A 25,048-nucleotide genomic window follows, 5' to 3' on the forward strand; every position below is an offset into this window, starting at 1 on the left:
TACTGCTTTTTTAGTATTTATAAACAGTCGGAACTCATTTTGGTTTATGTTGTATACGGCATATGGAACAAATTTTTGCTACTAACTCCTTCAATTGAGGGCAGATGTTGTATGTCCTTAAATATGCCTTTAAGGAATCTCTTTGGATCACTACTGAGGCTTTGGTAGCGTATCCAGGACAGAGCTGACTGTAGGGAAAAAAACCCTTTGGTGTCTAGGATCCTTGCATGTGTAAACCCCAACTATGTCAACAAAACCATGGTGACCCTGATTGATTCTGACCTCAGGTGTTAGTTTCCAGAATCTTGTCAATATGGTTCAAATCTTACCTGCCATTTTGTGTATATCATCTTAACCAAGAAGGAAAGTGTGTGGAACTGGAGAACACCTTCATCTAGTGTCGGCATTATCCACATTATACTATTATATGATAGTGAGCACCATAGTATGGTACATGTTCACTTTACTACAGAACTTAACTCCATAGTTCCTTTTGTTGGTCAGACTCTTGGTTTTCATGTTCCAAAATGGTATTTCAAGAGTTCATGATTTCAAAGCTGCAACAGTCATTCTCTTTATAAAGTAGCCAGTCACTGTTGCACTTTGATGCATGTGGTACTTGTGTTACCAGGAGAGAGGCGAGCTCTTCTCTTTTTGCATTATTATCATATTAAAATAATACAACTAGCAAGTGAATCAAACTAATCAAAGTAATTCAGATTATTAATCTGATAATGAGATTCAGTACTCAAGTCATGAGTATCCAGAAAGCTTGGCTAATTATCATTAGCTCTTCAGTTGACTATGAAGGAAACAAAAGAGAAACCTTGCTTTTCTTCCACTTTAATTATGTTCCATTAATACTCAGTCACAGGGGCACCTGGCTGGCTCAGTCAGAAGAGCATGTGACTCTTGATCTCCGGTTGTGAGTTTGAGCCCCATGTTGGGTGTGGAGATTATTTAAAAAATAATAAATAAACTAAAAAAAATTATTGAGTCACAGTTCTTAAAAGAAAGTCATAGAGGTGCCTGGGTAGCTCAGTCGGTTAAGTGTCTGGCTCTTGGTTTCAGCTCAGGTCATGATCCCACAGTTCCTGAGTTAAAGCTCCATATCTGGCTCTACACTGTCAGTGTGGAGCCTGCTTGGAATTCTCTCTCTCTCTCTCTCTCTCTCTCTCTCTCCCCTCTCTCTCTCTCTCTCTGCCCCTCCCCCACTCAGACTCCTCTCTCTCTCTTTCTCAAATAAACTTAAAAAAAAGTCAGTGTTCCCCTACAGAGAGAAAAGTGATTAGAAGTGAGATGTTTAAATTACTTTAAAGCCCAAGCCTGGGATTTAGCAGGTACTGGCACATAATAATTGCTCAATAAATGTTTGGTGAACAAATGATTCAGTTAATAAATGAAAGAATGAAATCTTATAAAAAATGTAAGACTTTGAAACAAACGGGAGACACCTGGGCAGCTCACTTGGTTGCGGGTCCATCTCTTGATTTCAGCTAGGGTCATGATTACAGGGTCATGGGATCCAGCCCCATGTGAGACTCCATGCTGAGCATGGAACCTTTTGGGGATTCTCTCTGTCTCTCTCTCTCTCCCCACCCCCCACCTCTCTCCCTCTCTCTCCTTCCCTCCCTCTCTCCCTCTCCATCTCCCCCTCTGCTCATGCACACCCTCTCTCTAAAATTAAAAAAATAAAAATGTTAAGACTTCAGTGTATCTCTGACATAGCAATGTATCTTTTTATTTTTTTAATTTATTTTATTTTTAAAAAGATTTTTTTTATTAACTAATCTCTACACCCAACGTGGGGCTGGATCTTACAACCCCAAGATCAAGAGTTGCTTGACACATATAGATAGGTACATATAGTGTATAATGATGATTTGCAATGTGCTTTTTAAACATTTTATTTTTTAAAGTTTATTTGTTTTTGGTAGAGACCGAGCATAAGTGGAGGAGGGGGGAGAGAGAGAGAGAGAGAGAGAGAGAGAGAGAGAGAGAGAGAGAGAATCTGAAGCAGGCTCCAGTATCTGAGCTCTCAGCACAGAGCCCGATGGGGGGCTCCAACTCATGAACCATGAAATCATGACCTGAGCTCAAGTTAGATGCTTAACCAACTGAGCCATCTAGTCACCCCTGCAGTGTGCTTTTGAAAAAGATACATTGGGGGCGCCTGGCTGTCTCAATCCGTTGAGTGTCTGACTTTTGATTTTGGCACAGGGCAAGCATGCTCTCATGGTTCCTGAGTTCGAGCCCCAAGTGTTGGCTCTGTGCTGACAGCAGGGAATCTGCTTGGGATTCTCTCTCAAACTCTCTGCCTCCCCCTCCCCACTCTCTCTCTCTTTCAAAATAAATAAACATGTTTAAAAAAAGTGGGGGGGACGCCTGGGTGGTTCAGTTGGTTAAGCCTCCAACTTTGGCTCAGGTCATGATCTCTAAGTTCACGAGTTCGACCCTGCATCAGGTTTTTTGCTCTCAGTGCAGAGACCACTTTGGATCCTCTGTCCCCATCTCTCTCTGCCTCTCCCTCGCTTGTATGCTGTCTCTTTGTCTCAAAAATAAATATTGGGGCACCTGGGTGGCTCAGTTGGTTAAGCTTCCGACATAAGATCAGGTCATGATCTCAAGTTTTGTGGCTTCGAGCCCTGCATTGGGCTCTGTGCTAACAGCTCAGAGCCTGGAGCCTGCTTCAGATTCTGTGTCTCCCTCTCTCTGCCCCTCCCCTGCTCACACTGTCTCTCTCTCTCTCTCTTTATAAAAATAAAACATTAAAAAAAATTAAAAATAAATACATAAATAAATATTACCAAAGAAACCCTGTTAACTAAAAAAAACCAAAAAACTTTTTAATTAAAAAAAAGGAAGTTTAGGAGCAAGAAAAAAAGAACTATAATTCTACCAGAGGTAACCCCCATACGTATATTGGTTTATGGCATATATATAAAAAAATTGAGTATTTTTTCTGCATTAAAAACACATAGTTGAAGTCAAATCAGGTAAATGTGTTTCTTCTCCTTTTTTCACATTTTCCCTTGTAATTAAAATTTTGTAAAGACTTAGAAACTGTGAAAAATAAACTTAACCCTACTAAATTATTTTCCATTGGCGGATGCTTCAATTTCTTACAGTTTTTTGTATGGTAGTGAACTTTTTTCAGGATAAATCTTGTTTTCTATTTCAGATTTTTCCTTGATACTGGAATCATTAGTCCTTTATTTCAAGCTAAAAGTATTAGCGTAACCAAAATACTTAGTATTTTTCTAATGTTAATGCCTAATGGTTTCCAAATCTTTACCGTTTTTAGAAACCTGAGGTTTGTATTTACAGTAAAGGTATTTTTTGGAAAGTCAGGTTTATTTCCTTCTCCCAAAATGAGAGACTGAAGTTTCTGTTACATTGTTTTTTGGTTAACACATCTTATTTGCTTTCTCAAAGATGGTGATTGAGGTAGCATTTCAGCATTTCTAACTAATGACTGGATACTATCCAGATCAGATTAGATACTTGGTAAATTTTTAGCATTTACAGAAACACCAAAAATTTTAAATTGCTATCATTATGTTAGTTCTTTAGTCCTACTAAAATTTGCACATGTATTTTGGTTGCTAGACAAGAATTCCTAAGACCAATTTGATCCCAGTTTATTTTTTAATTTTTTAACGTTTATTTATTTTTGAGAAAGAGCGTGCTAGCTGGGGAGGGGCAGAGAGAGAGGGAGACACAGAACCTGAAGCAGTCTCTAGGCTCTGAGCTGTCAGCATAGAGCCTGACTCAGGACTCAAACCCACAAACTTTGAGATCATGAACCTGAGTTGAAGTTGGAAGCTTAACCGACTGAGGCACCCAGGCACCGCTGATCCCGGTTTAAATGATCCCAACACTCATACAATATTTCAGTAATCATAAAAATAGAATTTCTGCATTAGAGGCTTTTTAATCAGGATGGGCTTCAGTGTTCTGTGATCCCATTCCCTCAAAATTATATGCTGTAATCAAAAAGAATGAAATCTTGCCATTCACAACTACATGGATGGAACTAGAGGGTATTATGCTAAGTGAAATTAGTCAGAGACACATATCATAGGACTTCACTCAGATGAGGACTTTAGGATACAAAACAGATGAACATAAGGGAAGGGAAGCAAAAACAATATAAAAACAGGGAGGGGGACAAAAACATAAGAGACTCTTAAATATGGAGAACAAACAGGGTTACTGGAGGGGTTGTGGGGGGGGGGTATGGTCTAAATGGGTAAGAGGCATTAAGGAATCTACTGAAATTGTTGAGCACTATATTGCTAACTAACTTGGATGTAAATTAAAAAAATAAATTAAGTAAAACTTAAATTTTTATGCCATATATATATATATATATATATATATATATATATATATTTCAGTATAGTTAACATACAGTGTTATATTAGTTTACAGTATATTATTTTTATATGCATTTTTCTGGAGAGATGGTCCGTGACTTTTATTAGATTTCATAGAACTGTGCAATTATGTCTCTCACTTCCCAAAAGTAAAACAGGTAAGAGAATCATACCACTCTTTTACAAATTTGAAGGAATGAAATTGACAACTATTCCTACAGATAAGGAAAAACCAGTTATACTGAGTTTTGATTATTCCCCACATGGTCATCAGTATGAGAATGGATTTATTCATAACATTGTGACAGACCTGTGACTTGAGGAGCAGAAGTGATGTCTATAAAAGGCCTGGCAGTGTGCCTGCTAAACACTAGGTGCCTAAACGTGGTGGTCACTACATCCTTGAAGAGATTTGTGTATTCATTTCATTACTTTCAGCCATTTCCCTCTCGCCACTTGATTCATGTTATTTAGAGCAAAGCAACTGAAGTACTCAGAAGTAGTCAGTACACACTGTTTTGCAGTATCTGCAAAAGCATTTTCTTTGGAGGATTAAGGTGCCTTATGAATGAATTGGTTTCACTGTTCCCATGTGATATAGAATTATAGTTGTGGTTTCCAGTGAGATGATGACGGTACAGTTTTTTTCTTTGTATAATGAGAGGGTTTTGGTGTTTGCTGTATTCTAGACACTTACACTACAGTTTATTTTCATATCAGATTATTTATTTATTTATTTATCTATCTATTTACTTATTTATTTATGGGAGAATGCAAGCAGGGGAGGGGCAGAGAGAGGGGGATAAAGGATCCAAAGCAGGCTCTGAGCTGACAGCATCGAGCCCCATGTGGTGCTTTGTGGTGCTTGAACCATGACCCGTGAGATCATGACCTGAGCAGAAGTTGGACGTTCAACCAACTGAGCCACCCAGGTGCCCTTTTCATATAGATTTCATATGCAATATCATTTTGTGGTGAATTTTACGTTAAAGAGCAAACATAGGATCAAGACAGGAAGAAGTGGGAAGATAAGGCAATGGAAGTCCACAGTTTATGCAAGGAATGAAATTTGGGCAGAGTTGATACTGTTTAGATTTAGAAAGCCATGTGTGTGTGTGTGTGTGTGTGTGTGTGTAAGTAAATTGTTTAGAAGTTAATACAAAACTGCAGGGAGATTGTCCTAGGTAATATAGAAATTCAAATGCCTTTATTCACCTAATTCCATTTTCTTTCTTTCTTTTTTTCTTTTACTTTTTTTTTTTGAGAGTGAGCGAATGAGAGAGAGAGAGAGAGACAGAGAGAGAGAGAGAAAATGTGAGTGGGGGAGGGGCAGAGAGAGAGGGAGACAGAATCTGAAGTAGCCTCCAGGCTCTGAGCTGTCAGCACAGAGCCAGATGCAGGGCTCAAAACTACAAGCCGTGAGATCATGACCTGAACTGAAGCCAATAGCTCAACCAACAGGCGCCCCCACCTAATTATATTTTCAAGTGCATTATGAGATGTTAAAACAAACAAAAATTTAAAAGCCAGGAAAACAAAACAATAGTGTTTAACTTTTATCTTTTTTAAAGAACTAACAACTAGGGAACTCTATCTTCATTGCTAATTGGGTACATAAGATTTTAACAAAATTTAAACTTCTTTGACTTGAAACAGGAAACTGGCAAAGGAAAGGAAGAAGATAGAAATTAATGTTTATTGAGGGTCTACTATGGGCCAGACACTGCTAAACGTCTTAATGTTACCATAATTGATCCTGACAGTGATCGGTGAAGTTTAAGTGTTTGGACTTTGATTTTGCAGACTGGTAAATAGAAACCCACTTTAAAAATTGTGTTTAATTCCCCATGGCTAGCAAGTAGTAGAGGCACTTTTTTCACTGTGATAAAGGAGAATTAAAGAATTAATCTCTTCTTTTTAAAAAAATTGAGATAGAGTTCACATAATCAAATTTACTCTTTTAAAAGTGCACAAGTTAGTGTTCTATAATGTATTTGCAAGGTTGTGCAGCCATCACCACAATCTAATTCTAGAACATTTTCATTATTCTGAAAGAAACTCTGTGCCACTCAGCAGTCATCCATTCTCCCCTCCCCCAGCTCCTGGCAACCACTAATCTGCTTTTTGTCACTGGATTTGCCTGTTCTGGACATTTCATGTAAATGGAATCATACAGTATTTGGTCTTTTGTGTCTGGCTTCTTTCACTTAGCATAATGCTTTCACAGTTTATCCATGTTGTACCATATACCAGTACTCTGTTCCCTTTTATAGCTAAATAATATTTCACTGTATGAATAAACCACATTCTGTATGCACATTCATCAGTTGTTGGACTTTTAGGTTGTTTCCACTTTTTGCCTATTATAAGTAATGCTGCTCTGAACAGTTGTGTACAGGTTTTTCTGTAGACATGTGTTTTCAGTTACTTTGTGCATATTCCTAGAAGTGGAATTGCTGAGTCAAATGGTAACTGTTTAAGGAATTACCGAACTGATTTCCAAAATAGACCATTTTGGATTCCAAGCAGCAATGTATGAGGATTCTAATTTTTCCACATCTTCACCAACACTTGTTATTATCTTTTTGATTATTCCAACTTTTTATGTTTACTTATTTATTATGTATTTTTGAGAGACGAAAGAGAGAGCACGAGTGGGGGAGGGGCAGAGAGAGAGAGAGAGAGAGAGAGAGAAAGAGGAAGAGGATCCAAAGCAGGCTCCACCTGAGAGTAGAGAGATTGATATGGGGCTTGAACTCACAAACTTTGAGATCATGACCCGAGATGAAGTTGGGTGCTTTAACCAACTCAGCCACCTGTGAATTTTTGATTATTGAATGGTTTTGATTTGCATTTCTCCAATGATTAATGATGTCAAGGATCTTTTCATATGTTTATTGACCATTTGTATATCTTCCATGAATACTTTGCAATTCTGTCTTAGTCCTTTCTAGTCCCTTCTTTAAGGTTCCACTCTTATGACTGAAGCATTTCCCAAAGGCCCATCTTTTTTTTTTTTCCTTAATGTTTATTTATTTTTGAGAGAGACAGAAAGAGCATAGGAGGTGCAGAGAGAAAGAGACACAGAATCCAAGGCAGACTCCAGGCTCTGAGCTGTCAGCACAGAGCCTGCGATGGGGCTGGAACTCAGGGACCACCAAATCATGACCTGAGCGTTAATCTTTTTTTTTTTTTTTTGAAACATCACTGAGTTGATTGAAGAGGCCAGGATTTTTTTTCCTGCCCTTCATGTCCCTCCCTATGCTGTGTTTGGCATTGGGTAGCCACCAAACAAATGTCGGTTGAGTTGAATGATAGTGAACATAGATGTGGAACTGGTATGCAGTAAGCATTTATCTGAAGGGGTTAATAACAGCTATCATGTTTTGAGTACTTACTTAGTGCCCAATACTGTATTAACTACTGACATACTCATTGTCTCATTTAATCCTTACAACAATTCTATCAAGTATACGTTCTTCCCCAGTGTATAAGGTAAGACACTGAAGGGGTGCCTCGGTGGCTCAGTTGGTTAGAAGTCTGACTCTTGATTTTGGCTCAGGTCATGATCTCCCAGTTCGTGGGTTCCAGCTCCACTTTGGGCTCTGCTCTGATAGGACAGAGCCTGCTTGGGATTCTCTCTCCATCTCTCTCCCCCTCCACCACACAGTCTCTCTCTCTCTCTCTCTCTCAAAATAAATAAGTAAGCTTTAAAATTTTTTGAAAAATAAAGACACTGATGCTTAGACAGGCCAAGCAACTTGTCTAAGACCACACAGTTGATCTGGAATTTGAAAGAACCCTTGGCTTGGATGGTATGTGCTCATTTTAACCACCATGTTCTCAAGTGAAGGCAACAAGCAGGAGGTGAAGAAGCCAGAGGATGTGGAGGAGGGGAACCTAGAGGCAGACTGGTTGTGAATAGTCATGCCAAGGGCATTGATGCTATCTTTCAGACTTGTGAAACTTTGAAATAGATGTTGTTTAAGAGTCTTATAGGTTCATTTTGCAAAACTATAATACTTTCTTTGTTTTTAAGTTTATTTGTTTTGAGAGACAGAGTGTGAGTAGGGGAGAGAGAATCCCAAGCAGGCTCTGTGCTGTCAGCATGGGACTTGAAATCACTGTGAGAGCATGACCTGAGACGAAACCAAGAGTCGGACGCTCAACCAACTGAGCCACCCAGGCGCCCCCAAAACTATAATTCTTTTTTGACATGAATCAAATATTGAAACTCTTTGAGTTTGCCAATTCCACTGATTCTATATTTTACTTCCAAGGTTACATTTCTCTTTAGCCAGCTTTTTACCTCTTTCTCTCAAATTTTATATTTTTACTTAAAATATTTTTACCCTTCCTGGACTCATTCCCCTCTGAATCTTGGTATGGTAATTCTACACTCTCCTATGCCTTCTATCAGATGTTTTTATATTTTGTGCACCTTTTCTAATTGTCTTTAGTGGGACGGTTTTTCCAAACTATCAATTCTATTATCAATGACAGTGAAAGTTTTATATTCTTTTTATTTTTATTTATTTATTTTTAATGTTTATTTATTTTTGAGACAGAGCATGAACAGGGGAGGGGCAGAGAGAGAGGGAGACACAGAATCTGAAACAGGCTCCAGGCTCTGAGCTGTCAGCACAGAGCCCAACGCGGGGCTTGAACTCACGGACCGTGAGATCATGACCTGAGCCAAAGTCGGACGCTTAACCGACCGAGCCACCTAGGCACCCCTTTCTATTCTTTTTAAATTAATAAATGTAAGATTATGTTATGATGGAATGGTGGAATTAGAATGCCCCAAGTCTAGCAGAAATCTTATTGATACTAGATTTATCTGGGAGAGGTTCTGATGTCCCCAAACAGTGTGTTCTTAAATATCTTCAGTTTTTATATTAAATTAATGTTAATTGCTCGTTACTGTTTTTTGAATGCCAATATAGGTAACATACAGTGTTATAAATTAGTTTCAAGTGTACAATATGGTGATTCAACAATTCTATACATTACTCAGGGCTCATCATATATATATATATATATATATATATATATATATATATATATATATATATATATACACACACACATATACATATATATGTGTATATATATATGTATATATACATATACATATATGTACATATATATTTTTTAATGTTTATTTATCGTTGAGGAAGAGACAGAGCATGAGCAGGGGAGGGGCAGAGAGAGAGAGAGAGAGAGAGAGAGAGAGAGAGGGAACACAGAATCTGAAGCAGGCTCAGGCTCTGAGCTATCAGCACAGAGCCCAACACGGGGCTCGAATCCACAAACTGTGAGATCATGACCCGAGACGAAGTTGGAGGCTTAACCGACTGAGCCACCCAGGCGCCCCAGGGCTCATCATATTAAGTGTACTCTTAATCCCTTTTACTTATTTCACCCATCCCCCTACCCACCTCCTCTCTCATCATCTGTTTGTTCCTAAGAGTTAAGAGTCTTTTTTTTGTTTTGTCTTTTTTTTTTTTTTTTTTTTTTTTTTACTTTGTTCATTTGTTTCATTTCTTAAATCCCACATATGAATGAAATCGTATGGTCAAATAAGTCTGGCTGACTTATCTCATTTAGCATTACACTCTCTAGATCCATCCATGTTGTTGCAAATGGCAAGATTCCGTTAATTTTTATGGCTGAATAATATTCCACTGTGTATATATAGCACATCTTCTTTTATCTGTTCATCTCCCAATGGGCACTTGGGTTGCTTCCATAATTTGGGTATTACAAACAATGCTGCAATAAAAATTGGGATGCATGTATCCTTTCACATTAGTGTTTTCATATTCTTTGGGTAAATAGCCAGTAGCGGAATTACTGGATCACATAGTAGTTCTAGTTTTAATTTTATTTATTTATTTTTTTTAACGTTTATTTATTTTTGAGACAGAGAGAGATTGAGCATGAATGGGGGAGGGTCAGAGAGAGGGAGACACAGAATCCAAAACAGGCTCCAGACTCCGAGCTGTCAGCACAGAGCCCGACGCGGGGCTTGAACTCACGGACCGAGAGATCATGACCTGAGCCGAAGTCGGCCGATCAACCGACTGAGCCACCCAGGCGCCCCTAGTTTTAATTTTTTGAGGAACTTCCATACCTTGGCTACACCAGTTTGCATTCCCACCAACACTGCCCGAGGGTTCCTTTTTTTCCACATCCTTGACAACACTTGTTTCTTTACTTTTTTTTATTACATTGTTTTTCATATACAGTTTTCTTAACTAATGACAGTCATGGTTCTTGGCTGCTGTAATGGAACAGCCTGAAAGCCAAGCACCATATCACATGCTTTTCATAGTCATTTCAACATTTAAACCTAATGTCAGCATTGTCCTTCACTGAGTCTATGGGAGGTTGACTTGCTTAAGGTCCCATATTTAAAAATTTTTTTTTTCCTTTTTGGAAAAGATAGAGCATGAGTGGGGGAGGGGGCAGAGGGAGAGAGAGTGAGACTCTTAAGGAGGCTCCCAACTTGGGGCTCCATCCCATGTCCCTGGGATCATGACCTGAACTGAAATGAAGAGTCAGATGCTCAATCAACTGAGTCACCCAGGTACCCCAAGGTCCCATATTTAATAGTATAGTTGGGACTTGGACCCACCAGGGACATACTGATCTTATTTAAGATAATATTTTGATATTGTATAATATCATATTTTAAGGTTGGGGCTCCTGGGTGGCTCAGGTTATGATCTTGCAGTCAGTGAGTTTGAGCCCCTCAAATATTTTGATATTTATCTCTCTCTCTCTCTCCCCTGCTCACATTCTGTCTCTCAAAAATAAACATTAAAAAAAAAATAAAAATATATTTAAGATGTATAGGCCGGGAGGAAATAAAACTTCTCTCTCTCTCTCTCTCTCTCTCTTTCTTTTTTTAAGATTTTATTTTTAAGTAATCTCTATAGCCAACATGGGGCTCAAACTCACAATCCTGAGATTAAGAGTCATACATTCCACTGACTGAGCCAGCCAGGTGCCCCAAAACTTTCTTTTCAAGACATCTACAGTAATTTTCTTTTATTACATGCATAGTTAGTGATTAAGAGAATTGGTGGGTATAGCAATCCTTAATCCCCCCAAACCCACTAACACTTCATTTATTATGATGAAGCAAAAAGTAACCCTATAAAATATGGCTTTATGTTCATAAAGTTAAAATTTTAATTACAGCATCAGTGAATGCAGTTTGACTCATTCTCAAATGATGCAGTTTAAAGAGTTAATGATGGGCATTCACAATTTATAAATAATAGTAAAACATTAAGAACCATTTATTTTTTTTTAAACAAGAGGCAATTGAATAAGTATTCGGGAGTCAGGTAAATCAAACACATTTTGGGGGAAATTGCATTTTTTAAAGTAGTCACTAAGAGTGAGTATCTATGGGAGCCCCTGGCTGGCTTAGTTGGTAAAGCATGCAACTTGATCTCTGGGTTGTGAATTTGAGCCCCATATTGGGCATAGAGATTATTTAAAAATAAATCTTTAAAAAAAAAGAAAAAAGTATCTATGGAAACACTATTATAATCATTTATGCAAAAACATTCCTAACAAAGATACGCAAGTTTTTTTTATTTAAATCTGCACATTTAGCACAGCTACAAGCTTGAGCTCTATACCTGTTGATTTCTAAGGTGAACTGTGATGAAAATAACCTTTTTGTTCTTTTGTTACGGCAAGTATATCTTCTCTGGACTTCACAAAGTATTTCTAAAGGGCTTTATATTGCAAAAGTTCAAAAGGATCACCTTCAAACACAGAAGTGGTGTCAAGTTAGAAGAACTAAGGACCTAGTAAGAAGTAGGAAGAACCTTGAGGACATTTTATTTTATTTTATTTGTCTTATTTATTTATTTATTTATTTATTTATTTATTTATTTATTTATTTTTGAGAGAGAGAGAGATTTAGAGAGAGAAGTGGGGTTCTCCTGAAGCAGGGTTCTTGTTGACCCAAAGTGGGGCTTGAGCTCACCTGACGTGCAATTCGAACTCAGGTACCGCGAGATTATGACCTGAGCCGAAATCAGATGTTTAACCAACTGAGCCACCCAGGTGCCCTATTTATTATGTTACATAAGAACTAATGTGTCCATTGAATAAGTATTTGGCTGTCAGGAAAACCAGACTTTGGGAAAAATTAATTTTAGGCATTCTACTATTATAAAAATATTACAGGCTCAATGGCAAGTTTTTTGGTTTTATTTATTTTTTGGTTCTCCTTGAAAAAAGTGGTAATTCCTGTCTTCTCTCAACCTGAGCTAAGTTCCATGAAAAAGAATTATTCATTAAATCAGAAACACCAAAGGTATGAAGTGGCTCCAATATAGTTGCTATTCTCTGTTCCATTACCGGGATGAACAAAGGGCACCCTTTACTCCAAACATCAAAAACATCTGTCCAGTAGTTGCCCTGCTGAAAGAATATAACTTATTTCTAGGCAGACAAATACATTTCTCCATAGATTGTGTGAAACTCTAGGAAATGAGTTCAAGGACTAAAGGAGTTACCCTTTCTTGAATAACTGATCTTGTCTCAACAAAAAATTTTGCATACGTTCATTTTCAAAATATACTTTTCTCTGATTAGGAGACTTAGTTATACAAGGGTGATTTCTAGTTGAAAAGTAAGGGTTTTCAGATCTAAGACAAACCAATCGCCCCTCCTTAGTTCTTCCTTTGAAAAAGTAGCTGTTATTTGTGATGATGAATTTATTTATTTATTTTTTTCCAATATATGAAATTTATTGTCAAATTGGTTTCCATACAACACCCAGTGCTCATCCCAAAAGGTGCCCTCCTCAATACCCATCCCCCACCCTCCCCTCCCTCCCACCCCCCATCAACCCTCAGTTTGTTCTCAGTTTTTAACAGTCTCTTATGCTTTGGCTCTCTCCCACTCCAACCTCTTTTTTTTTTTTTTTTTCCTTCCCCTCCCCCATGGGTTTCTGTTAAGTTTCTCGGGATCCACATAAGAGTGAAACCATATGGTATCTGTCTTTCTCTGTATGGCTTATTTCACTTAGCATCACACTCTCTGTGATGATGAATTTAATAGGAGCATCATTGTTGGCTTTTGAAAGGACTAATTATGGAAAACGGTACAAAAAAAGTAACATTTCAAACTGGAAAAGTAGAGATTTAAAGGTTGATTACATCTATCCATGTGCCTCTTATATTCATTGTCCCCTTAGCTCCTTCACAGCCACGCTCCAGTGTGACTTTCCATAGCCATAGTGCTGCCAGTGTCCTTGCACATGCTGTGAACCTTCATCGGGGGCACATACATTTCTTCTCTCCCTTTAAATGTCACCAACTCCTGTTTATCCTCCTTAGGTTTCAGTGGAAATGTCACTTCCTCTGGGAAGACTTCTCTTTCATAGCTTTTCTGGGCTCATCCCCATTCTATACTGCATCATGATTGTCTGTGTCTCTCCTGAGATGTTAGGTTCTTTTTAAATTCTTTTTAACAATTATTTATTTTTGAGAGAAAGAGAGCATGTGTGGGAGAGGGGCAGAGAGAGAGGGAGACACAGATTTAGAAGCAGGCTCCAGGCTGTGAGCTGTCAGCACAGAACCTGACATGAGCCTCGAACTCATGAGAGGTGAGATCATGACCTGAGCTGAAGTTGGATGGTTAACTGACCCACTCAAGCGCCCCTTGAGATGTTAGGTTCTGAGGGCCAGGCCCAGCACCATTTCTGCATATTAGAAGTCCCCAACATTTATGAAGTCATCGTATGGGTTTTGATTATTTATTTTTTGTTATTATTATTAAGTTGTTTAAAGATTTAAATGGAAAGGTTCATTATAAAAAATGAATTAACAAGTTTCAAAGAAAATGTTTTTGGATGTGGAGTTTTTTAAGGTTGTTCAACAATTTTAAGTTAGATTTTGTTAAACTTAGGAGATAATTAGATCTAAACCTCAGGAAAGAAGTTGTGTGTACGTAAAATGATTAGAGCTTCTCAGAGAAACTGAATTTTTATGATTTTGCTATTAGACTTGATGAGACAATAGGATTATCTAAAAACTGAGGGTTCAGTGCTATCTAGTGTCAGCTCTCTAGCACGTGGAGAAGGAGCCCAAAGATAGAGACCTTCCTTTTTTTTTCTTTTTTAAAGATATTATTGATATAAAATACACAGGACAGACTAGCAATAATAAGAAGCAAATTTCAATATATCATTCACAAAAAGGGACATTTCTAACTATCAGCATCCTTTGTGATTTGTTTTTGACAAGCACCTATACATACTCTTTTTGGATTTCTGTGTCCAAATTATGGCTTTAGACTGTAATGGAGTAAGCTTGTCAATTTGAAGTTAGTACTAAGAATTGTTGAGAAACTAGGGAGAGGTGATATTTCAGCCCCATTAATCTCTGGCATTATCTCTGCTTCCCTCACTGACAACAGTTCTCCCTTGGCAATTATTGAAGACCATCCTTCACTTGTTCCTTAATTCTTATTTTTGAAGATCAGTTATTTATTTTTTATTTAAAAATTTTAAAAATGTTTATTTATTTTGAGAGAGAGTGATAGAGGGAGCAAGCAGGGGAGGGGCAGAGAGAGAGAGAGACAGAATCCCAAGCAGACTCCGCACCATCAGCAGAGAGCCCAATGTGGGACTCCAACACACTAACCGTGAGATCATGACCTGAGCTGAAATCAAGAGTCAGACGCTTAACTGACTGAGCCACCCAAGGGCCCCCCAAAGCAGTTACTTTTACCAGCACTAAGCAGGACTGCTAGAGGGAATGGGATAGACCCTATGTAGACCTGGCCCCTTAGAAGGAAAAAAGGGTCACTGCAGATAAGCCTCAGGGAAGGAAGTGGGGGACGGAAAGAAGCCAGGGAAGGCTGTGTGAGGAGATCAGCCACCTATACCCAGACTATTATTGTTTACCCAATCACCCAGGAAGATCTCCCATTAACCTAAGGTTTCTGTGTCTCACAAGAAATAAAACCAAGCTAACTTCAAGATCTCTGTAAGAATTGTGAACAATATGAGCCATCCTTTTCTTATTCTTAATGATTGGAAATTTATAAAGTACGGTACTTAAAATATCTTTACCCAGGTATCACTACAAAAGCTATGACCCCCTCTCCCCCAACAATGTGTAAGAAAAGAAATATAAAAGGATTTTATGGGAGAGGGGAGTGGGGTAATACTGGAAGGATTTTGTGCTACAGAGGTGTCCAATTTGAGAAAGCATGATCACTCCTGAGATTAACCTAGAAGAAAATTCCTCCTAGGTGGTGTTTGTATGTCTAGTTTCTTGTGGATGCAGAATGGCTTATGCTTAGAAAGAGAAGTAGAATTTTAAAATTATTCATAAATTTATCTCTGAGGGCACAAGATTTGCTTTTTTAAAAGCACATTTAATGTAATATTCATTTAAATACCAGTCTTCTAGGAATATGAGCCACTACAAAGTATGTAGGATTTTGCATTTAAAAATTTTTTTAGGGGTGCCTGGGTGGCTCAGTTGGTTAAACATCTGACTTTGGCTCAGGTCATGATCTCACAGTCCGTGAGTTTGAGCCCCACATGAGGCACTGTGCTGACAGCTCAGAGCCTGGAGCCTGCTTTGTCTCTCCCTCTCTCTCTGCCCCTCTCCTGGCTTGTGCTCTCTCTCTCTCTCTCTCTCTCAAAAATAAACATTAAAAAAATTTAAAAATTTTTTAAATTAAATTAAATTCATTTATTTATTTTGAGAGAGAGGTGGAGAGAGAAAGTGCAAGCAGGGGAGAAGGGTAGAGGGAGAGAGAGAATCCCCAGCAGGTTCCACACTCAGAGTGCCTGATGTGGGGCTCCATTCCATGACCCTGGCATCATGACCTGAGTGGAAGGCAAGAGTCAGTCACTCAACCAAGAGAGTCCCCCAGGCCCCCTGCTCCCAGAGTGTGTAGTTTTGAAGATGTTTCAACCTTAAAGGTTATTTGGGGGATATTTACCAATGTCTATTGTTGGGTATTGAAAACGAAGAGGAGTTATAGACAAAGCAGTGTAGACAGTTAAACTTCAGCTCAAGTCAAGTTCTAACTTCCTGTGTAGTGTGAATTAAGCAATTTTATCTCTTTGAGCCTTAGTTTATCTATGAAATAATGTAGTCAGACTCAATTTTTTTCTCTGATGTTCTCTTAGTTCTACAATCATTCGATTTCAAAAAAAATTTTCAAGTTTATTTATTTATTTGGAGAGAGAGTGCACATGTGAGCCTTAGCAGGGGAGAGGGGTGCAGAGACAGAGAGGGAGAGAGGGAGAATTCCAGACAGGCTCCACACTGTCAGCGTGGAGCCTGATGCGGAGCCATGACTTGAGCTGAAATCAAGTGTCTGACACTTAACTGAGGTGCCCCTACAATCATGGGATTAAGAGAAAAGAGATTCTATTTTGTAATATTTGAAAGAACCTAGAAGTTACTACAAAATTAAGTACAACTCATGCAACTTAATAATCATGATTTCTTGTGAGAAAAACAAAGAGACTTAAGTGACATAAACAAGTTCTAAGTAAGTAAGACTGCAACACAGGGTTTCTTAGTTTCTGATCTGCCATTTTCCATCACAATCTAGTGGTGTGTACTTTGCCCTGAGTGATAAGAGAGTGGGAATGGCTTTCCTGACCTCCAATTTCTCAGCTAGCAATGTCTGATTATTTTCTCCATCAAAGCTCGCCATCACCTAAGCCTTGAGTCGAGAGACTGACAAATCACTAAGTATAGGATTTAGAGCAGATGGTCACAACCAATGCAGGTTACCAATGTATTCTGTGTTCAAACAAGTGCAGATCTTCATGGTATAGTATCAGTTGGCTATTTTGAGTCAATGTGAGCTCTGGTCACTTTAATTAACCCTCATATTTAGCTGAGATGAGCTTTGGCTTTATTTATTAATTCATTTTGCAGAACACGGCACACAGACTTCCAATGTTTGCCTAGGTTGCCAAGTGCAGTGTTGTATGACTTCATGAGTATCCCATGCAGTGAAAATTCTGTCAGTGGGGCTTTAAAAAGGGGTCTGACTTCTCACTGATGTGGATTTTCGGTACACCTAACACTTGGAGCCTGATTTTGTTTTATTGAGATGAACATGGATCACATAGGTAATAGGTTGATTTTCAGCATATGATTTATTATATATCATGGCCAACTTCACTAAATATTGAGCAATCAAGCTGGCAAAATGTTGATACTTTTTAAAAATTATATTCAAGTATTCAAGGGGGAGAGGCATTATTTGTAATTGAAATGCAAGGAACTTTACCCTTGCGTGCACTGACAAGAATGTAAAATGGTATAGACACCATAGAAAGTTTGGTGACTCCTTGAATAATTAAAATTATCATATGATCCAAAATTATCACATGATCCAGCAATTCTACTCCTAGGTATATATTAAAAGAATTAAAAGCAGGGACTCAAATAGATACTCGTACCCATGTTCATAGCTGTATTTTTCACAATAGACAAAAAGTGGGAACAACCCAAATGTACATCAACAGAAGAACAGATAAACAAATTTGGTGTGTATACACACAGTGAAATACTATTGAGCCTTAAAAAGGAATGAAATTCTGGGGCGCCTGGTTGGCTCAGTCACTTAAGCTCAGGTCATGATCTCACGGTTCATGGGTTGGAGCCCCACATCTGCTATCAGCACAGAACCCAATTCAGATCCTCTGTCCTTCCTCTGCTCATTCTCTCCCTTTCAAAAATAAATAAATGTTAAAAAAATATCTTTTTAAAAAGTGTTTATTTATTTTTGAGAGAGAGACAGAGTGTGAGGGGGGGAGGGTCAGAGAGAGACACTGAATCTGAAGCAGACTCCAGACTCTGAGCTGTCAGCACAGAGCCCGATGCGGGGCTCCAGCTCACAAACCCTGAGATCCTGACGTGAGCCAAAGTCGGATGCTTAACCAACTGAGCCACCCAGGCGCCACAAACTTAAAAAAATTTCTTATTAAAAAAAAAAAAAAGGAATGAAATTGTGACAATCTTAGAACATGGATGAACCTTGAAAACATTACATGAAGTGAAGGCCAACTATTGTGTGATACCAGTTATATGATATACTAGAATAGGCAAATTTATAGAGACAGAAGGCAAAATAAAAGGTAGTAAGGGCTGAGAGAAGGTGAATGAGGACTTATTGTGGAATGGATATAGAGTTTCTGTTTGGGATAATCAAACAGAGCTGGAAATGGGGGGGGGGGGGAATAGTTTCAGAACATTGTGAATGAATGTAATGCTACTAAATTTGTACACTTATCAATGGTAAAAATGGCAAATTTTATGTTATGTATATTTTATCATGCACACACACACAAACTTCAAAGAAAAAGAAATGTAGGGCCGTTTTCAAATCTTGTTGTATTATGTCCTGTTTTCCTACCTGCTTCGTGGATGCTTCATTCACCACAGAGAGCTTCTTGGTGTGGGCACAGTGTGCTTGAAGTTGCCCCGAAAGATGTAGATAGGTCAGAATCCACTGGTTTTGCTACCAGGAGGCTTGCTTTTTACATTTGTTAAAAATTTGAGGGTGGGTAGGTGAGAGAGAGGTAGTTTAAAGTCGGAAAAGAGTGCATGTTGGACTTACCATCCTAACAAGAAAAGCGTGCTTTTGTGGCAAACCGAAAGGCTAGGAATCCAGGGTGATGAAATACAGGCCTTCCGGCCCTCGCTCTGTTCCTGATTTCTGGTTGTGGGAATCTGTTCTGAATCCAACTGCAAGTGGAAAACCCATCTTTGGCTGAGCAGCAAGGGAGGCCCTCCTGCCAATCCCCTAAATGTGTTGCTGAAACTTTGGCCCTGGGAGGATGGAGCTGAGGCTGTCTTCCCAAGATCTGTGCAGCTGTCAAGGTGGCTATGATGGGACTGTGACTGGCCTCTTCACTACATTTTGGCAGTGACCTTGAGACCTGCCAGCTCACAGCAGCTGTCTTGGTTCTTTCTCTCCTGCCACTGTCGCCTGGCCAGGGGGCTTAAGGGGAGGGAGCTGAACTCCTCTGGCTCTGCCACTCTCAGGGTCTGGCAAGTTCTGGCTCTGGTGCCCAGCTCTCCCAGTGCCTACCACCCACTGGGCACAGTGGCGGTCCAGGTGCGTGAGTGTGGGTGGCTGCCTGTGCCACCTCTGGCTTCGCTCCCAATTCCTGGGAAGTGGGTGGCCCCGACTGACCATCAGCCTGCTGCACAGACAGGCTGCACGTGGGGACCCACTTGGCAGCTCCACCGGGAGATGCTCGGTGACAGCTGATGATCTTGGGAGACAGAGGAGCCAAAGGTGCCCCTTCTATCCCAAAGGTCTGAGCCCACCTTGGGACAGTAGGAATTTTCTCTGGGAAATGAAGGTCACCAGAAATGTGCAGAGCAAGAGAGAAGTCTTTTTTTTCTCCAGCCACTCAGAGTGGCAAGTATATTTTGTAAACTCCTCCCCTTCTCCTTGTCCTCATCCTGTCCTTTTCCTTTTAAGTGGCTTCATTAGTATTTTCTAATCCGCCTTTGTCATTGGACATTTATTGACAGAAATCAAATTGCTGTGTTTCTGGGCAAAGCGCCTGCTGCAAAGAGGTGTGGTTCCCGGGGAATGAGACACGCAGCCCAACAGCTGAGCCTACACTGTCCTCACATAACCTCCCTGCCTTAAATATCGCCAATATTTAGCCTTGCCTTATAAAGTAAAAATGCACAATACCTTCCAGAGTTTCAGCAAGCCCAAATGCCCCCCTCGGCTCAGTTATATCTCCTGTACGTTGGAGGCAGAACCGCGCACCCCTCCCCCCGCGCAGACCTGCCCTCGGAGCCGCCAAGAGGTTACTAATCAGGGAGCCTCCGCCATCGATCCGATGGCGGAGACCTGGGGGATTTGTGTGCATTGTTTTTGCTGAAGCCTCCTGTGATTTCGGCGCGACCAGATCCTCTGCAGCGCACTCCATGTCGCAGCTTGTGGCTGCCTGTGTCCTGTGGTGAGAGCGGAGCCGCACAGGAGATCCTTTGTCTAGGAAGGCTAGCAGAGAAGATCACTTTGGAGTTGCTAAGCTCTGCATTGCCATTGGCTGCACTCTTTGTGGGGCTGTTTTTGCAAAAGGCATGCCCAGCACGTCTACAGTGCTGGCAGGCCAGGGCTGCCTTTAAACACCATGATAATAATACCAAAAAGCAGTTTGCAGAACTGTTCCACTGTAGAGGCTTCCTCTGCAGAAGCAAGCAAGATGGCTACCTCGTGGGCTTCGCTGTGAAGAATGCAGAGGCTAATTAAGACAGACTTTAAGGGGAAAAAAGGGTATTTCCCTACTTCATCTTTATGCAAGGCTTTTTTTCAGTGACTTTTAAAGTATACATTTTACATAAGCTCTTTAGGTTCTGCCTAGCAAACATGTTGATGATTTTAAATGGTATAAGTAGTTTTCTAGAGAAATAGCCAAAAAATTTGGGGGGGTGGGAGCTAATTTTTTTTCTTAAACGGAGGCTCATTTTGCAATTTGATTTTTTTTAGGTTATAAAAGAAAACAAGAGGCCCCAGAGGGAAAAGAAGCCCAAAGTTTTAAAGGTAATCAGCTATTGATTAAATCATATTTAATTTTTTTTTCCATTTCATATAGTATTTTTCTGTCACTTAGGAGTAAATTTGCAGTACAGTGGATGTGAATTCTCCCGGATTTTCAGTAGATAAATGAATTTTCACTCAACTAAAGTGTTTTCTCTTTTCTTGATGTGCTGCATAATGTGCATATTAGCATCCTTTATTTTCAACCACACACAAGTCTCCAGAAGGAAAAGTTTATATGCAAAGTGTTGTGAATAAAATTTGTTTTTCCTCTGTAGATCCCTTTGTAGCATCTGCATTTGTGGTGTTGCACCAGTGTGTAAACTTAAGCTCTTAAGGAGAGAGACACTATTTGAAGTTGACAGCTATGATCCATTGTGATTTTAATAGACCTTCCATTAGATACTATTTTAAAATGTGTGGTTTTTCTTTCCAAAGGAAAAGGTCCTTAGAGGTTTTAGTTCAACTTAAAATGTGTAAGCCATTGAGATCAGCCAAATTGCTTAATCCCAAATTCTCACTGTATCATTTTTAATTTCGGGCTTCATAGAGCTGTAGGAATATGCATGGTTTCATTATTTTCAATAGTTTGCCTAATGAGTATTTAGTAGTAACCTAATTCAGCTATAAGCTAACAGTCTGTGTTATGAGCTTTGTACAGTATTTAGAAGGGTTAATTTAAAAGCATATGGCTTACTAAAAGTTCAAGGCTAGCTTTAGTTCAGTAAATGGGTGCTTATGGGTTAAAGGTTTCAAGTGGTATATTGCTATTTAAAATGTAACCAACCTGAGCAAGTAACCTTTTTAAATCATAAAGACATATTAAGCAATAAAACTTAACTGGTCTTTAAAATTATATTATGTATATATAATTAAAAATATTCTAAACCTAATCTTAGCTTTTCTTTTGCAAATAAAGTTTTAGCACTCAAAGAGGAACAACATGTTGAGCTATGGATGTGGCAAATTTTTATCTCATTTGCTTCCCCAGTTGTGTGCCTTGAAAATGTTATTACCATGGAGAACCAAACCTTGCATTGCTTTCAAATTTGTCTGACCACCTTGAGTTTCTGTTTCCTGTGTGTATATGGCATTGCCATGTACATTTTCATCAACCAACAAGTATTTGTTTAATATTTACCACACAGTCATCAGTGTTCTAGGCACCGTGAAATGAATGAAATTGCTTGGCACAAATTCTCATTGGGCCTGGACAAATAGAATACTGGTTATTTTCAGGGTAAATTAACCCCTCCTGTTTTTCTTCTGCATGTTGATTCGCTCACCCCCTCTCACTTCCTTCCCTTCCTCTAACTATAGAATTAATATCATCAAAAGCCCTGATTATATTTCTTCATCTCTTCTTACACTTTCTGGGTTGGGTGTATCCATCTTAGGTGTTTTGTCTTCAAATCTTCAAGTGAGAAATTGTTTTAGTGCTGTTGTTAAAATGGCTCTCAAATTTGCAGGGGGTGGAATGAGGGTATAGGAGAAAGAGGTCAATTACATGGACACACTAATATAGACTAAGCTTGGTAGCTAAAGCATCATCTGCCTTTGCTAAGAAGTAGAATTGGGCTTTGGAAATACTATTTAATTCTATGTTTATTTTGTTAGTCTGTGGGTGTCTTGTCACCTGAAATAAATTTCAGAAGTAAATATACTGTGTGTTGCTTTTTTGAATCATGGCAATGGACTCTGACTTATTTTAAAATAAATGCCTGTGGGTGGCTGGATTTCATGGGCCACGGAAAGCAGAACTGAATTGTTGCTCACTTTCCTCTATCTATCAATTGTTGTACAAGAGTAGGGAAATGCCCTTAAAGGAAAACATAATAATTTCCCCCTGATGTTGGCATTTTAAAATGTTTTCTTCAGTTTTCTGTTGGCTGTAATGTATTTTGTTCTCCAAAGAAAGCTTTGTTTCTTCGCTCCACAGTAGAAATGCTAAAATGCTGTCAGATTTTCGTTTGATATGGGTAAAATAAGTAGGATATGGTACAACCCTGAAGGAGATGTTAGGAAAACTGAATCCATACTTGGGGAGGGAGGGAGGGGGAAGAGCACAACCTTCAGTTTAAAGTTTTGTAGGTGAGGACTTAGGGTTCCAGCAGGCTGCTACCTTGGAGAGTGGTGACGGGAGTCTACAGGTTACAACTTGGTCTCCTTTTGTAATTGGCTCTTTGCATTTGGCATTGTGCCAGAGATCCAGTCTGCTTGCTTTGACTCTGGCCTCTTAGATCTTCAGATCTCCTGGGTCCCCTGCTCTTTGTCAGGGTAGATGCTGCAGGCATCCCCGCTGATCTTCACTTTCATTATCTGTGGAGAAGCAGTTGGATAGGTGAAGAGTCTGATTAAGGAAATTGGGTGCAGACTTGAAGCTTGTCCATCCTACTCTGAACTTGCCAACTAAATATTGAATCCAGTTGTGGGGCTGAAATTGCCTGGTATGTCTCATACCTCTAATTTTTAAGCAATCTACTATCTATGTCGATAACATATTTATTCTATTGTAGTTCATAATTTAAAACTGTAGATGTGACCTCCAATCCCTGCCGAGAGAGATAATTTCCTCTAACTGAAATGACAGTTTCTGTCCAAAGCACTCATGGCCGGAATGGGTATCAGATGTTGGGGGGGTGGGGGGGGTTGGGGGGAGGCTTGGCACAGATGCTTGCCCCCACTGGTTCTGGAGGACAGGTTCCAACTGAAACCCTATTGATTATCACTAGAGTTGCTGTGATATATACATGGCAGCTTATTGGCTGTGCTGTAATTGTCTCCTTGACTCTTGAGCAAGCTAAACGTATGAAGTAATTTCAGTGATTGATTCATAATATTGCACTTGTGAATGGCATGACTTGGAGCTCTGTTTGGTAGAAACATTTACATGAATAATCTCAACTTGGTGTGTCAGAGTAAAAGGATATATTCCCTTAAATTTTCTTAAGAGAAAATCAATTTTAAAGTAATATCACTTTGGTTAGGTTACCAATCATTGTCCCTGGGAAAAAAATCAGATCGCACAGTTATTTGGGGGTAGTGAGGGGGAATTTAAAAAGGGAATTGTTTAAGAACTATAAGTAAGATTAAAGAAAAAACTAGGGATGTCAAAGCATCCCAGGGTTAGTGACAGCAGAGAGTTCTCACCACCCATAGGCCTGGAGAGACCAGCGTGTGGGAGCAGGTATCCAGGCATAAAGCATGACTGGAGTGGAAGAGATGGCGCAGGGCTTTGTTGTGGGTTTGGTAAAGGGATGTTTCTGCAGAAATAAAATTCTTTGGGTCGGGAGGTAGGGGGGTTGGAAATAAATACCCTGCCCTCCAGTTTCTTGCTGCTTTCATTGGCGGATCCAATCAGAAGCCAAAAGGGAAGGGAGCATACGGATAAAATATGTCCCAGTGAACCTCCTGTGGCATGTGAGAGGGTGTATACGATGGAGTATGGACCTAGAGGGGCAAACAGAACATATTCAGCATCACTAGTGACCACAGGGACAGTATAGTAGGGTCAAAAATAGTACTAGAGCCATTATTACATAAGAGAGTAACATTAGGCAAAGCTGGGTGAAGTGTATATAAGCAACCCCATACAGTGTTTGCAACTTACCTGTAAATCTAAAATCATTCAGAATAAAAAGTATGGGCATCCCTGAGCATGGGCCACATTTATACCTTCTGTAATTAGACACACTCTTTCTAGGCCAATAAGGGATATTTTCTAGCTATTTGATTACAAAATATCATCAAAGTAGTATTTGGAAGAACTGAGTGAACAAATTTAAACAAATGTCAGTGGATATTAAACCAGGAAACTGTCTACAGATTATTTAGAAAAGAAAAAATGAAAGCTAAGTGATCTTCCTGCTAGCTTCTACACTGGCAGGCCCTACTCTTCACTGTTTCCTTCCTTCCTTGATGATGCTGATAAAGGAAAAGAACAAGTGGGGGGGGGGCTGGTGGGGGGGACATAAGACATGTATCTCACTAGGAGAGAAGAAGACACTCACATATAGCTACTCTTAGGCCTTTAGGAATTATGTTTTAAAAGGAGAATAAATAATAAATCATATTCATACATGGTC

At 39.3% G+C, this 25,048-nt stretch overlaps 1 protein-coding gene across 1 annotated transcript in view; it reads left to right on the top strand.

Moving 5' to 3' along the window:
- The window catches only part of TET1 (tet methylcytosine dioxygenase 1), a 118,084-nt gene that overhangs the window by 9,819 nt on the left and 83,217 nt on the right, over positions 1–25,048 (top strand). Inside the window, exon 2 of the mRNA XM_042909000.1 lies at positions 20,913–20,966. Within this exon, the coding sequence (XP_042764934.1) occupies positions 20,913–20,966 (54 nt within the window). The remainder of the gene's footprint in view (positions 1–20,912; positions 20,967–25,048) is intronic.

The sequence above is a fragment of the Panthera leo genome, chromosome D2 (genome assembly GCF_018350215.1).
Source record: "Panthera leo isolate Ple1 chromosome D2, P.leo_Ple1_pat1.1, whole genome shotgun sequence".
NCBI lineage: Eukaryota > Metazoa > Chordata > Mammalia > Carnivora > Felidae > Panthera > Panthera leo.